The 15,748-nt window shown below is 48.3% G+C and overlaps 1 protein-coding gene across 2 annotated transcripts; it reads left to right on the top strand.

Annotated features, from left to right (window-relative positions):
• Positions 1-254: 254 nt before the first annotated feature.
• Positions 255-9,219, top strand: LOC311593763 (mas-related G-protein coupled receptor member H-like). 2 transcript variants are annotated; one of them, XM_084775188.1, is made up of 2 exons: positions 255-309; positions 6,344-9,219. In XM_084775188.1, the coding sequence occupies exons 1-2, from the start codon at positions 291-293 to the stop codon at positions 7,336-7,338; spliced, it is 1,014 nt and encodes a 337-aa protein (XP_084631314.1). In that variant the 5' UTR covers positions 255-290; the 3' UTR covers positions 7,339-9,219. The 2 variants fall into 2 exon arrangements, with proteins under 2 accessions (XP_084631314.1, XP_084631315.1); XM_084775189.1 differs by lacking the exon at positions 255-309 and adding an exon at positions 454-601.
• Positions 9,220-15,748: the final 6,529 nt, after the last annotated feature.

The raw sequence follows: 15,748 nt of genomic DNA, 5'->3' as shown, positions 1-15,748 counted from the left end.
TTATCTGAGTGGTAATAGGCCAAGAAACCCCACAGTGCTTGTCCAGGCTGGAAGGCTGAGAGCCGATGCTGCTAGCCTGGTCTTCTCAGTACCCAGGGAGCTTTCCTCATCCTTGGCCCCCTACAAACACAAACACCCCTTGCCATATGGGGTGGAAAGAGAATCCGCTCTGAGAAGATCCCAAGGGCTACCAGTGTGGAGAGTAGAAACGCAGGGAGTAAGACGCAACAGTGTCTACAACCAGAGTGCTGATGCACACATCCAATTCACTCACAACCTGAAAGTGATGGATGCCAGGCTCCTACTGGGGTAGGTCGGGATATTTCTCCCAAGTGTTGGGGGTTTATTTATTGGTTTGACTGACAGGTCTCAGAGGGAAATTGGCCCCACCCTCTACCCTCGGGGCTTGCCAACGGGAATTTCACTTGCCAGATCTGCAGCCAAAATCAGACCCTGAGAACAGGCTGGTGACAGACTGGTGTGGGATCTTTCAGCCTTCTAGAATCTTCTTGTCTGCCGAGCAGTGTATGAGAACCGGCAGAAATAGCAAGCCCTAAGGGAAGAACCGGAGGTCGCCACAGTGGCTCCACACCAGCGGACCGTGAGTGCTCACACTTGCCCTTTCCTGAAAGAGCTCTGTGACTGGGTGTGCGGGAGCTTTCTTCCTCCCCAGCCCTCCTCAGAGAGGGTCATGCTGAGTGGAAAGAGAACCTACTCTGAGAGGGTCCCAAGGGGGCTACCTTGGGGGCCGTATGTCTCCTGGTCTGACTACAACCAGAGAGCCTCTCCTAAAAGCACTGTAAAAAAAAATTTTTTTTCACACCTAATAATCATGCCCCTTATATATGTGGGCATGCTCACAGGTCTGTGCACAGCGTGCATGGTGCTGGTTCTGCACACCCACTGAGTGATACTTAGTTTGGAACACTGAAACAGCACCAGAAATAAAACCTGGTTCTGTTCTATTTTCTAATTTCCTACTAGAACACTGTCGCACAGATGTGAGCCTATTTCGCTCCAGCCGAGCTTCCTTGATTGACTGGATCTGAGAGCCGGGCTACGAGGATGCTCGAGAGAGAACTCATTAGAAATTCTAGACACCAGGGCATAAATTCAAAACAGGGTGAGGGAAGCCTGCCCAGTTGCCACCACAGCATGTGGCACCATCCATGGCAGGTTTCGCAGACTGTATCCCGAGTTGAAGGCAAACTCAGTTTACCCCCCTTACCTTTCCCCACTAGGCTCTCCTGCCCTCTCTGCAGTGAGAACCTCCACGGATAGTTACAGTGCTGACTGAGGTATCTGCGCGCGGACAGGAAGTTGGGGGGCACTTGCCTATAGGAAATGGTATGGTAGCAGGTTAGGGAACCCAGAGTCCTCCCTCGTCATGTTAAACGAGGATGGCCTCCAGCCTCATTGGGTTCCTTAGCAATTGTGTGGAATCAGCCAATCAGAATGATTAGTATAATATTAGTATAATTGTACTTATTTGTTCTGCTCTCAAGTCTATTTCTCTCCTTCCCCCCACCCCTCTGTGGTTTTGGCTTTTTGAGACAGGGTTTCTCTCTGTAGTGGTGGCCGTCCTGGTGCTCAATCTGTAGGCCTCGAACTCATGGAGATCCACCTGCCTCTGCCTCCCTAGCGCTGGGATTAAAGGTGTGCGCCACCACCACCCAGCTGTACTTTTCCTCTTAAATTATGCTTTGTTCCTACGGCCAGAATATTAAGACTTACCATTCCAGTAAGTTCCCTTTTGTTTACTATTAGGCTTGGATCCAGGCAAAAAAGTTAGTGTGGACAACGTCACGCAGACAGCCCCGTCCTCTTATTTGTTGAGACTTCTGTGGAAGCACAGCCACAGTATGAGCTGCTTTACCACACTGCTCGGCACACACCAGTCCGCCTCCAGGCAGGCTGTTGCAAGTGACTCCCCTGGCGGCTCCTGGTCTATGGAGAAGACACCCTATGGCATCTTTCTGCCCCTCCCCAAAGTCTGCTCCTCCTTCTAGGTGAGGTCGTGAGGGTTCCTTAGTGAAGAGGAGGACGAGTGTAGGGTCTGAGTAAGAAGAAGCTGTGCTCACCTGTGTTTGGACCAGGTCTGAGAAGCCAAGCCGGCCTGCCCGGGGATCTCAGCTTCACCTGGAGAAGACCCATAGAAACCATAGGGGGAAATCAGTGCACTGGCCAGCAAGGAGCCAATTCCCACGGGGTAAAACACAGGCAAAGCACACAGGACATTCTGTCCAAGAGGAAACAAGACTAAGCATAACTTTGCTAAGTGCACAACTGGCCAGCTAACGCTTTCAGATGTCTTATTCCCTATCAGGTTAGCAAAGTCAGTTTTATTTGAGAAAAATGACCAACATAGAAAAAGGCTTCACTGTGCAACTTCTCTCCCATGTTGATTCCAAAAAACAACCTTCTAAAAAAATTTTTTTTTAAATTATTCTTTGAGAATTTCAAATGCACACAATGGGCTTATTTTGTTTGTTTGGTTAGTTTGGTTGGTTGATTTTTTGAGACAGGGTTTCTCTGGGTAGCCTTGGCTGTCCTGGACTCACTTTGGAGACCAGGCTGGCCTCTGCCTTCCAGAGTGCTAGGATTACAGGCGCCCACCACGGCGCCTGGCTCACACAATGTAATTTTATCATGTTTACCCCGTCTCCTCTCTGGTCCACTTTCTACTCCTCCCAACTCCCGCCCCCTCCCCATTTTTTAAAGATTTATTTATTTATTTATTACATATACAGTGTTCTGCTTGCACACCAAAAGAGGGAACCAGGTCACATTACAGATGTTTGTGAGCCACCATGTGGTTTCTGGGGATTGAACTCCAAGACCTCTGGAAGAACAGACAGTGCCCTTAACCTCTGAGCTATTTCTTCAGCCGCCCTCCCCGCCCCCTTTTTTTTTTAACTCATTGAGTCCAGTTTGAACTAGAAAACATGAGTTTGAGTTCACCCACTGGAGTCTCATTGACCTACCAGAGGCCGTAACTTTTTGTGTGTTTTTCGAGATAGGGTTTCCCTATGTAGCCTTGGCTGTCCTGGACTGCCTCTGTAGACCAGGCTGGCCTTGAACTCACAGCAATCTGCCTGCCTCTGCTGGGATTAAAGGCGTGCGCCACCACGCCTGGCTTCAGGAGCCGTAACTTTGAAGGGAGTTTGTTTCTCCCTCCTTCAGCCATCAGTTGTCATTAGCTCTTCAGCTGGGAGGAGGGATGTTGTGAGCCCTTCCTCACTCCGTGCTAGCATGGAGAGGCTTGGTCTTGTGTTGGTTGGTGTTGCATGCAGCTGCTGGGTCTCTTTTAGCCTAGAGCAGCCTCTACCTCCCTAGACAGCTGAATATGATGCTGACTTCTGAGACTCCTGCCCCTGCGGCCTTAATACTGAGATTATGGTATAAAACACGGCAGCCAGCTTATGTGGTGCAGGAGATCGAACCCAGGGCCTTGTGAGAGATAAAGAAAAAAAACAAAAGCACATTATCAGCTGTGCTACAGCCTCAGCCCCGAAAACCAAACTTTTTGAAAAGGGTCAGACTAGTGACTGCCGTGGATCTGTGCTTCATGTTGAACACTTAGAGTAAAAGCACTTTAATGAGTGAAATCGAGAACCGTGGAAATGGCTCTGGGTAAAGCCCTTGCTTGCCTGAAACTGTGAGGACCAGTGTTTGGAATCCCAGAAGCCCTTTAAAACCCGGAAGATGTGATGGCTGCCTGAAGCCTCGATGTTTGCGAGGCAAAGAAAGGGTCCCTGGTGCAACTAGCTAAGTTGTTGAGGTCCAGGTTCAGTGAGAGACCTTGTGCCCCAGCTTGTTTCCTACTGATGTGATAGCCATTACAGCCAAAACACACACACACACACACACACACACACACACACACACACACACACACAGGAAGGAAAGGGTTCATGTCACCTCACCTTACAGTGTACAGTCCACCGTGAAGGCAAGCTGGGACAGGAACTCAAGGCAGGAACCTGGGCTTGGAAACTGAAGCAGAGGCCGTGCAGGCATACTGCCTTCTTCTGGCTTGCTCTCGGCACCGCACACAGTGGGACGGACTCTCCCACATCAGCCATCCATCAAGAAAAGGTCCTGGAGGCTTCTCTACAGGCAGTCTGCTGGAGCCATTTTCTCAGCTGAGGTTCCCTCTTCCCATCTTCCCAGATGATGGTAGTTTGTGTCGAGTTGACATAAACGCAATGGCTGGCATGCCCTCCCCTTCGCAGATGGGGAAACAAGTTTACAGAATGAAACCTTCCCCAGGACAGATAGTCCTGCCCTAGAGATGGAAATTTAACCTGAAATCTCTGAGCCCAAAGCCCGTGTTTATGTCTATAATGCTTTTCTGACCCAGAGCCTTCAAGTCCCTCATGAATCATTGTTGCTGAAGTAATACATCCCAAGGAAGAAATTAGAGAGACAGCAGTGATAAGCATTTTAAAATGTCCCTTACGCTGCAATACATGAAGACGTGTCAACATCCTATGTGTTTACAATAGCACATATAGAAGATAGAACATCTTATCATATAGTTATAAACACTCATTTTTTGGAGAATTTTTAATAGCAATAAAATAATAACATGACATCAAAAATTTTAAAGATTTGTTTATTATTATGTGTACAGTGCTCTGCCTGTATGTACATCTTCAGGCCAGAAGAGGGCATCAGATCCCTTTATAGATGGCTGTGAGCCACCATGTGGTTGCTGGGAATTGAACTCAAGACCTTTGGAAGAGCAGTCAGTGCTCTTGACCTCTGAGCCACCTCTCCAGCCCTGTTTGTTTGTTTGTTTGTTTGTTTGTTTTTGGAGACAGAGTTTCTCTGTGTAATATCCCTGGCTGTCCTGGAACTCTCTTTGTAGACCAGGCTAACAGAGATCCACCTGCCTCTGCCTTCTGAGATGATATTAAATGTATAAAGGTAGGTACAGCTAATTAGAGGTGCTTGCCAATCAAGCCTGATGATCTAAGTCCCGTTCCTAATTCACATGGTGGAAGGAGAAAACCGAGTCCTGCACGTCATCTTCTGACCTCCATATGCAAACTGTAGTATGCCTGCACTCCACACACACAGATAAATAACTAAATGTAACTTTTAAAAGTTTGAAGGTAGGTATTGACTACAGCTTCTGGGAAATCTGCCAGCATCTTGATAGAAGTGATCTTTGATATAATGATCAAGTGACTATTTCCCACAGACAGCCAAGTGGGTTTTATTGATTGATTGATTGATTGATTGATTGGGTTTTTTTGAGACAGGGTTTCTCTGTGTAGCCTTGACTGTCCTGGACTCACTTTGTAGACCAGGCTGACCTTGAACTCACAGCGATCCATCTGCCTCTGCCTCCCAAGTGCTGGGATTAAATCCACCATGCCCGGCTGCCAAGTGGATTTTAAATGTCCTCAACACTAAGGAATGATGAGTGCCTGTGATGACAGGCGCCACTTGCTGTGATCTGATCACGGCACAAGTCCACATGTGCTCAATCCTCACAGTCATAGCATGTTTGGCAAATGTGGACCCTTAGGTGTGTCGATCAGAAATAAGCATCTGGGCGTGGTAGCGTGTGCCTACTGTGGGTGCAGCACTCAAGAGGTGGAGGGAGCATTCTGAGTTTGAGGCTAGCCTGTGCTACATAACAAAGCCTTATCTCAAAAAACAAAAGCAAAAACTGACAGCGACAGAAGAAGAAGCTATCTTTGAGCTGCGAGACAGGAAAGTCAGTGAGGTTTATTTTCTTCCCTCTGCCCTTTCCAAAGTTTGTGAAAATAGTTTACTTTCCTCATGCAGAAAAGTCACGCATTTTTATCAAAACCACGGAGGTTGTTGAGACACCCCCATGCTAAGGCAGGCAGGGTTCATCAGTGGCAAGGGATGATCTGGCTGTGGCTGGACAGCAGGAAGGGCTCCCAGAAGGACAAAGTGACAGTGTGCCCGGATGCAGGGACTTAAAGGAATTGCCTCTCCTGCTTTATTTTGCCTCGGTTAAACCACAGGTGCAGATTACAGGAAAGGCTTGGGGAGAGGGGTCAGTCCTCTGTTTGCTTTAGAAAGAAAAGGGGCCCTTGGAGAACCACCCCTCTGCAAGGTGGGATGGAGCAACATCCCCACTGCCCGCTGTGAAGACCGAAGGCCAAGAGCCACTGCATGGATCCAAGTACAGACAGGATCACCAGTGGAGCCGGCCCAACCAGGGAAGAGGAAGGGGGAGTGGGGGGAGCCCACTGAGGATTTTTTTCAGCCCTTGGTGGTCTGCTACCTCAACAGAGATGACGGCACTGCACCCACCAAGGGCTGACCACCTGTCACTGTCTTCCTTTTCTGACCACAGGAGGCCACAGAGAAAGCAGTGTCATAGGAATGGAGCCATCAGCATCAACCTTTTGTCCTCTGGAGCCCACACAATACCCCAGAAATGAGTCCCTAAATGAAACCACCTTGTCTTCAGATCTTGTAAATGACTACAGTTATGTCTTCACCTTCCTGGCCATTTGTCTGCTGGGACTGGGTGGGAACGGACTTCTGATATGGTTCCTGATCTTCTGTATCAAGAAGAACCCATTCACCATCTACATCCTGCATCTCGCCATTGCCGACTTCATGGTCCTCCTCTGTTCATGCATCATTGAACTGGTGAACACCTTCCACATCCGTGATTTCATCTTACTGGTCTGCGCCATTGTCTTCATGATCTTTGGCTACAACACGGGTCTGCACCTCCTCACAGCCATCAGCGTGGAGCGATGCCTTTCGGTGCTTTACCCAATCTGGTACCAGTGCCAACGCCCAAAACACCAGTCCGCTGTGGTCTGTGTGCTGCTGTGGGCCCTCTCCGTTCTTGTGTCTTTTTTGGAAAACTTCTTCTGCATTCTGAGTTGGGAGTCCCAGACCCCAGAATGCCGATACGTGTACATATTTTCCTGTACCTTGACTTTCTTGGTCTTTGTGCCTCTCATGGTCTTCTCCAATTTGATCCTCTTCATCCAAGCCTGCTGTAGCCTGAGGACACGTCAACCAGTCAAGCTCTTTGTGGTCATCATGGCCACGGTCATTCTGTTTCTTGTCTTCGCCATGCCCATGAAGGTCTTGTTTATTGTCGCCTTCTACTTCAGCCCGAGCGATGAGTCTGTATGGCAATCCCTCCCCTACCTAAACATGCTATCCATTATTAACTGCAGCGTCAACCCAATCGTCTACTTCGTGGTGGGCAGCCTGAGGAAGAAGAGGAGTAAGAATTCCATAAAAGAAGCACTGCAAAAAGTCTTTGAGGAAAAGGCAGTGGTGGGCTCGAGGGAGAACGTCACACACTCCTCTCAGCCTTCCTAACCTTCTTTTAGGATATCCCAAAGGAAAGATGCGGGATGTTGTCCCTGTATGGGGATACAACGCTGTTGTGACATCACTCCTTTATCTTCCCACCTGGTGGCTCACCTAAGATAAAAGAGAAAGGCCTCCATTCCTCCTGGAAATAAATGACAAGGTACACTGTACACATGACACACTTGGCCACTGATAGCTTGATGGGAGCTAGTGTTTTTTCCAGTACTGGGGATTGGATCCTGGACCTCCTACATGCTAGAAGTTCACGTTAGCACAGAGTTCTGCTCCTGGCCAGATCCCATCTTCCCAGCACCAAGCTCTACATGTCACAAACACTGTCTTACTTAATCTTGTCAACCTTAGGAAGCACTGTTGTTACTCTGCTGTCTCAGATAAAGGTAAGAGGTCTAGTAAGGCTACAGGATATGGATGGCACTCAGCTGGACTGTGACCCAAGGAGTCCAAACCTACCCTTGAGACCATAACACCCAGGCAGCCTTGGAGGGGTGTATAAACTATGTGTACTGTTGCCATGGAACCACTCCCCACCTCTGATCCCTTGGTCACCTCTCTCCATTTTGTTTTGGACACATCAGAGGGAAATACCTTAGTCCACATAAAGAACAGCCATGCTGTCCTACAGAGCATCTTCATGTTCATATGTTGAGAGTTTATCATGGGACCAGTTGAGAGATAGATGTACCTCGAGTCCTGTAAAGAAAGATGTCATCCAGCCAGGCAGTGGTGGCGCACGCCTTTAATCCCAGCACTAGGGAGACAGAGTCAGGTGGGTTGCTGTGAGTTCGAGGCCAGCCTGGTCTACAAATCAAGACCAGGATAGCCAAGGCTACACAGAGAAACCCTGTCTTGAAAAACCAAAAAAACAAAACAACAACAAAAAAAAAAAAGAAAGAAAGAAAGATGTCATCCTCTAAGAGTTAGAGAGATGGGGTTGGAGAGATGGCTCAGTGTCTGCTTTTACAGAGGACCCGGGTTCAATTCCCAGCACCCACATGGCAGCTCACAACTGTCTGGAACTCCTGTTGCAGGAGATCCGACACCCTCATACAGACATACATGTAGGCAAAACACCAATGTACATAAAAAATAAAAATAAAAATAAATAAAGTATAAAAAAATTAGAGGGAACAGCTGGTACACACCTTTAATCTCAGCGCTTGGGAGGCAGAGGGCACACAGATCTCCGTGAGTTTGAAGCCAGCCTGGTGTACAGACGAAGTTTTCAGGACAGCTAAGGCTACACAGAGAAACTCTGTCTTGAAAAAACAAGCAAACAATCAGAAGAAGCCTCAACAAAAATGAGTGAAGCTTTGCTTAGGCATCAAAAATTTCACTCTGTCTCCCTTCTTGCCTTCTGTTCCCCTCTCCCTCACCCCCTGCCGCATCTCCTCCCCTCTCTGATTTTCTTTGATCCTCAGTTTTTTGAGACAAGGTCTCACTATGTAGCTCAGTCTGGCCTCAGACTGACTTTCTTTCTTTCTTTCTTTCTTTCTTTCTTTCTTTCTTTCTTTCTTTCTTGGATTTTTGAGACAGGGTTTCTCTGTGTAGCCTTGGCTGTCCTAGACTCATTTTGTAGACCAGGCTGGCCTCGAACTCACAGCGATCCGCCTGCCTCTGCCTCCTGAGTGCTGGGATTAAAGGTGTGTGCCACCACACCCGGCTTGGCCTCAGACTCTCAATGCTCATGCCTCAGGCTCCCGAGTGCCGGGCTATCAGGCACCTGCCACTTCTTTTCTTTCATCCTTCCCCTCTCCTTCTTTCCTTTGCTTAAATATGAGGCGCTTGTATGTCTAGGAACAACATGTAATGCATTTTTGTTACAAAGTTAATCCCTGTTTTTTCCTCGGCTCTCTCGGCATCCAGCTTCTTTGCAGCCCCCCCCCTCCCCGCACAGCACACCATCCCTTCCTCCGCAGCTCTTTGCTGAGTGGCTGATTGGAAATGCTGATGGTGATACTTTTGAAATGCAGTGTTGTTTTTTTTTATTGCAAAGAAAACATTCTGTGGTAGTCTCAGGGCACTGTGGATGGACGTTGCTGTTTCAAGGTCAGTCCCAGCTTCTTCCCAAGACTATTAATAGATCTTGTTCATCTAGTCATTTTCGTACTGGGATAAAAATCCCACAATGCAACTGTATTTCATGAGATAAATCTTTAAATGTAAACCCAACAAACTAGGGACTAGATTGAATGCTCTAGCGTTCGGTGGCTTTGGGCCTGCTCCAACTATATGATGATATATATACATGTCAGCAGGGTGACATCCCTTAACACATGGAATGTTCAAGTCAACGGAGAATAAAATAGTGCAGTGAATACCAATAGATAAATGGGTAAAGGTCAAATGCTGGATGACTTAGTGTCTACAAGCGAAAAATGATCCACAGTCCCAAGTGTTTGAACTCAGTAGTTACCAAAAATGTTAAGACAACAGAACGGAGCCAGGCGTGATAGTCCATATCTGAAATGAAAACACTCAGGGGTGGAGGCAGGAGGCTTCCTGTGAGTTCGAGGCCATCCACAGCAACTTAGTGAGATCCTTTATAAAGATAAATAAGAAAACAAAACAAATTATCTGAATGTCGTTTTAGCCCAGACACATGTCAGAGCCTAAAGTCAATTGCTGTATGTATACGTGTGACGCTGGAGGGACAACCCAGGGCTTCCCATGCTGGGAAGACGCTGGCCCGAGCTACCCTCCCCGCCAAGTGTAACAGTCAAGTGCTGAGAGGGGCCGCTGCAGACACTTTTCTTTGTGAGCCTCTTACCTTTGTGGCCTCCAGCTCACTCCATCCTGAAATGGGTCTGGTTTGTTGAGCTGTGTGCTGAGAAGAGAACTGAACCGTTGCTTTGGCCCTGTTGCTGCCGCCAGGAGGGTGGCCTTTCTTCCCATCAACTCTCACTTGGGAACACAACTTTTCATCCTTGCCAAACACACTGCTGTGAGAAAGTGACGGAAGTCACTCCCTGCCAGGCTGAGCCTAGACTGCGGGCGGGAAGGTGAGCCTCGTCAGAGCTACAGACCGGAGAACATTGTTTCTCCCTTGCCAGCTACTTTTCTTCAGAAGCTTGCCTGAGAAGTGCTGTAAGAGACTGTCACAGAGACCTTCACTCTGAATTTGACATGAGAGGTAGCTGAGGAGAGCATCCCTCATGTCACCGTGTCCCTCTTAATCCCAGGATCAGCAGATTCTAGTACTGTGAAGCCACAAGAGTGACTATGAGAGCCAAGCGGTTTTCTCTCTTTGTTTTTTAATGTCAAAAAGCCAAGAAGCGAACTATGACTCTCCCAAAGCAACTCCAGAGAGCTGCACGCTGGGTTGTGTGTTTGTTTACTTTCTGCTCCTATCAATGGCAGGTACCTATCTCAACTTCCAGGAGTCACCCTGCTTTGGGGAACCCCTTCAGTGACGGAAGGAGCTATAAATGGTGTAGGTAACTGAAAATAAACAACAGCCTTCGGTTGGGAGCTTCCCTGAGAAGTGAAGGAGGCTTTTTGAAAGAGGTAGGAAGTCAGGCCAGATCTGGAGGTTTCTCTGGCCCCACCCACCCTTTCCCTGCCCTTCATTCCATGTCATTTCAGGGCAAGTGTCATACTCTACATCACTGGGGATCTGAGAAACATGAACGTTGCCAGGTGCAGGGTTCTCTCAGTATTGGTAAATGCGTATTTAATAGCTAGAGCCAGGCTGCTAAGATGGCTCCTAAGGTAAAGGTTCTTGCTGCTAAGCCGGATGGCCTGAGGTGGATTCCACAGGGTGACAACAGAGAACCGACTTTTGCAAATTGTAGTCTAACCTCCACACGTGTGCCTGTGGCCTATGTGCACACACACACCCCCCACACACACACAAATAAGTAATATAAATATTTAAAAATTAAATAGCAGAATGCAATCATAAAATGCCTTTGATCCCATATAAAAAGAGATGCTGCCAAGTACTATTATAACACTATTATCGTTTATTCAATTATAAATACTGTTAAAATAGTTATTGTCTATTCGCTCACAAACATTTCTTGAGCATGCACAAGTAAGCCTGGGCTCGTCTGGATCCCCTCAGCCTCTAGGCCAGTGGTTCTCAACCTTCCTAAGGCTGCGACCTTTAATACGACTCCTCATGTTGTGGTGTCCGCCAACCATAAAATTATTTTTGTTACTACTTCATAACTTTAATTTTGCTACTGTTATGAATCGAAATATAAAACCTGATATTTCCAATGGTCTTAGGAGACCCCTGTGAAAGGGTCATCTGACCCCTCCCAAAGGGATGGTGACCATAGGTTGAGAGCCACCACTCTTGGCCGATCCATCCCTGAGGTCAGGGCCTGTATTCCATCTCTCTCCTGCGCTAGGCAATTCCAGGCATCCAAGAGGGACTCTTCTTCTAGTGGACCTGAGTTCAGTTCCCAGCACTCCACATCAGGTCCTCTGGCCTCCATAGGCACCTGCACTTACCCTCTAACAGACACACACATACACACAACAGACACACAATTAAAGCAATAAAAAAAAAATCCTTAAAAACAAACAAGCAGCCGGGTGGTGGTGGTAGCCCACACCTTTAACCCCAGCACTCGGGAGGCTGGGACAGGCAGATCTCTGTGAGACCAGCCTTGTCTACAGAGTGAGTTCCAGGACAGTCAGTGCTGCACAGAGAAACTGTGTCTCAGAAAACAAAACAAACAAAAACAAAATCCAAACAAACAATTAAAAATGCCATCAGGCAGCATGAGACATTCAGTTAGCCTTGTTCTTCGCAGCAGCTAACTGGCCTTCCCTGACCTTACTTCAGGGGAAACACCTGGGCGCTCACACATTGCAGCTGCCTCAGGGCTCTTGCCCCACTTGATTTAGAGAGAAAAAGCAGAGTGGGCCCCACACTGCAGTTATTCTCTGTGTGTCTGCCCTGCCTCCAGATGGTAGAAAAGGAGCAAGCTAGCCTGCGCAGGTGTGGGCAGACAGGGGTCTTCCTTCCCCCTGCCCAGAGTCAACAGGACTATTTTGGAATTGGGGCTGCCTTCCCAGGCTAAGGCCCAAAAATTACTGGGGTGAGGGCACAGGAGAAATGCCAGGTGCCGGGGGAGTTCTTGCATGTGCAAGTGCCAGTCTCAGAGGCCTGCCCGGCCCGCTCCATCCACTCACCACTCCCTTCCCAGGGAAGTCTGGAGCATGTCTGGATACACACATTGCCCTAAGCAACTGTCAGTTCAGCACAGGATGAGCAGACAGCAATTCTTCTTTGCTGGGAGGATTAAAATTGAGTGGCATGGGGCTGGAGAGATGGCTCAGAGGTTAAGCCACACTGCCTGCTCTTCTAAAGGTCATGAGTTCGATTCCCAGCAATCACATGGTGGCTCACAACTATCTATAATGAGATCTGGTGCCCTCTTCTGGCCTGCAGGTTTTACATACAGGCAGAACACTGTATACTTAATAAAACTGACTGGCTATTTAAAGTGATATTTTGGGTTTCGCTTTTTACTTTTTATTATTATTAAAATAGGGTTTCCCTATTTAGCCCTTGTTGGCTTAGAACTCACTTTGTAGACGAGGCTGGCCTCAAGCTTATAGATATCCACCTGTCTCTCTGTGTAGCCTTGGCTGTCCTAGACTCACTTTGTAGACCAGGCTAGCCTCGAACTCAACAGTGCTTCGCCTGCCTCTGTCTCCCAAGTGCTGGGGTTACAGGTGTGTGCCACCATGTCTGGCTTACTCTTAGCTTTCTTGAGACAAGTAACTCACATCAGTCTTGAACTCAGCAAGTAGTGGAAGATGGTCTTTAACCCCTGATACTCCCGTCTCCAACCCTAAAATAACTTTTAAAAAATTATTCCAAGAGAGAAAGAGAGAATGTAGCTCCGTTGGTAGACTGTTTGATTAGCATGAGTGAAGGCCTGCCTTTGATTCCATGGCCCCATAACTAGGCACGTGACACCTGACTGTAGTCCCAGCACTGGGATGGTGGAAGTTGGGCCTGGAGAGATGGCTCAGTGGTTCGGAGAGTTCAACATGAGGACCTGCACACTGTCTGTGCAAGTGATGGCGCTGGTGACAGACACACATGCTCCCAGCTAGTCTTCCCGAGAACCAGGGTTTGATTTCCAGCACCCATGGGGCAGCTCACAACCACCTGAAACTCCAGTCTCGGGGGTGTGGGGGGGGCCTACACCCTCTTTCTGGACTCTGCTGACAGCGCATACACATAGTGCACAGATATATGTGCAGGCAGAACACCCATACAGGTAAAATAAATAGTTTTTAAAAGGTGGAAGCAAGCCGGGTGTGGTGGCGCATGCCTTTAATCCCAGCACTCCGGAGGCAGAGGCAGGCAGGTTGCTGTGAGTTCGAAGCCAGCCTGGTCTACAAAGCAAGTCCAGGACAGCCAAGGCAGCACAGAGAAAGGCTGTCTTGAAAAACCAAAAAAACAAAACAAAACAAAACAAAAACCCAAACAAACAAACAAAAAAAAGAGGTGGAAGCAAAAAGAATAAGGAGTTCAAGGTCATCTATGGCTACGTAGTAGATCTGAGGTACCGTGCATGAAACCTTGGCCAAAGGCATTAGGGATCTGCTCAGAATCAAGGTGGCCATTGGGGGAAAAAGCTTCTACTGGCAACCCCAAGTGAGGGCTGAAGAGAGATAGGACTTGGCTGTAGAGACATCAGGCCCTCCGTTGTTCATTGGAAAAGTCACACTTGCTCCATTTTTAAAGCACTGAGGCAACATTTCCTGTTGAAGCCAGAAGGGCATAGCCAAAGTGCCAGCAGGAGATGGAGAACTTAGTACCTGCCCTTCAATGGGTACCAGAACACCTGACCTGCTAACCTAACGGGATGGGATGCAACAGGGGTCTGGGTTGGGGAGGTGAATTCCACCACAAGAGGGTGTGGTAGCCCCTTGGAATGCTGGGAACAAAAGTGATAAAGACACAAAAGATCAGTATGGCCCTGTCCAAGGCCTAGGAATACAAGATGGCTGAAATAAGTAGGTGTGAGGCCAAGTGTGGTGGCGCACACCTTTAATCCCAGCACTCGGGAGGCAGAGGCAGGCCGATTGCTGTGAGTTCGAGGCCAGCCTGGTCTACAAAGTGAGTCTAGGACAGCCAAGGCTACACAGAGAAACCCTGTCTTGAAAAAACCAAAGGGGGGGGGAAGTAAGTGTGAGGCGAGGAAGAGCTCTGGTGGCTGGCTTAGGACTGGTGATAGCTCATCTAATAAGGGGGAAGGTGGTGCCATTGGCTGCTTTGGCCCGTCCAGACTGCAGATGCTATAGGGAGACTGAACACTGCAAACACAGCTCTAGTCACATCTTGTTGCAGGACCCAAATACCACTCACTACCCCCAGAGCCAGGCCAGGAAGCCTGCAGGAGACACACACACTCCCACCCCACCAGACCTTTTGCCCTATGGGGTTGCAGGGAGAACCAGAGACCCTTGCCCCACCCCCACCCCGCACTGCCTGACAAGGCCCCTCTACAGGTCACACACTGTGTGACTCCACCACACTCCACACATGTGACCTGGGGTAGCCAGTCCTGGGTTCAGACCCTGCTCAGCTCTGTGCCCCTGGGGCTTTCAGGCACTTCCTCCGTGGAAGGGAATGCTGTGCCTGGGGGACTCTGGGTCCATCACGGAAATGCTTACCATAACAACTGTCAGCAGAGGGCCACCGGGGTGGGCAGTTCTTAAATTTTCACTTTCTCACCTTTTGAGAATTTGAGGAACACTTTGTTTACCTAAGCCAAAGAGTTCAACATGAGGACCAGCACACTGTCTGTGCAAGTGATGGCGCTGGTGACAGACACACATGCTCCCACTGTGAGCTCTAGGCGCTGTGACACATTTTACTGAACCAATTTCCCCTTTTGTTTTGTCGGATGTATTTTGTGATGTGGCTTTCAATTCCATCAGCACGTACCTGTGACACCATGGCACCCACTCACCATCCATGGGACCCCTCTGCCCACAGCCCTCCCAGCATCATGTGACTGCACCACAGCCTTGGTTTAGGACATGCAGTGTGCAGGCTTTGCTCTGGACATGCCATCCCCAACACACGGTGCCAACAAAGACTGCCTAAAACACAGACCCAAGACAGAGTTGGGGTATGAACTGTAGTGTTTACCGTACACACAAAGCTTCCTGCACGGACAATGGTCTCACTAGGGAAAATGAAGGGTAACTAATCCCTCCCACAATCCCTCAGCACGTATGAGTCCATCAGTAGTAGTGTATCCTTGGACTGTATTAGGATGTTGGATTCGAAAACTCGAAAAATTGAGTTGTTTAAATTTCATCTCTCAAAATGTAACATGAGTTCTGGCTTAGGATTAGGACAGAATTCCAACAATTTCTGAAATGGCCCCAAACATACTTCTACCACTTTGTACTA

This window comes from Acomys minous (assembly GCF_964271855.1).
Source record: "Acomys minous genome assembly, chromosome: 3".
NCBI lineage: Eukaryota > Metazoa > Chordata > Mammalia > Rodentia > Muridae > Acomys > Acomys minous.
Note: the sequence above shows the minus strand (reverse complement) of the source record. Positions and strands in the feature narration are given on the sequence as shown.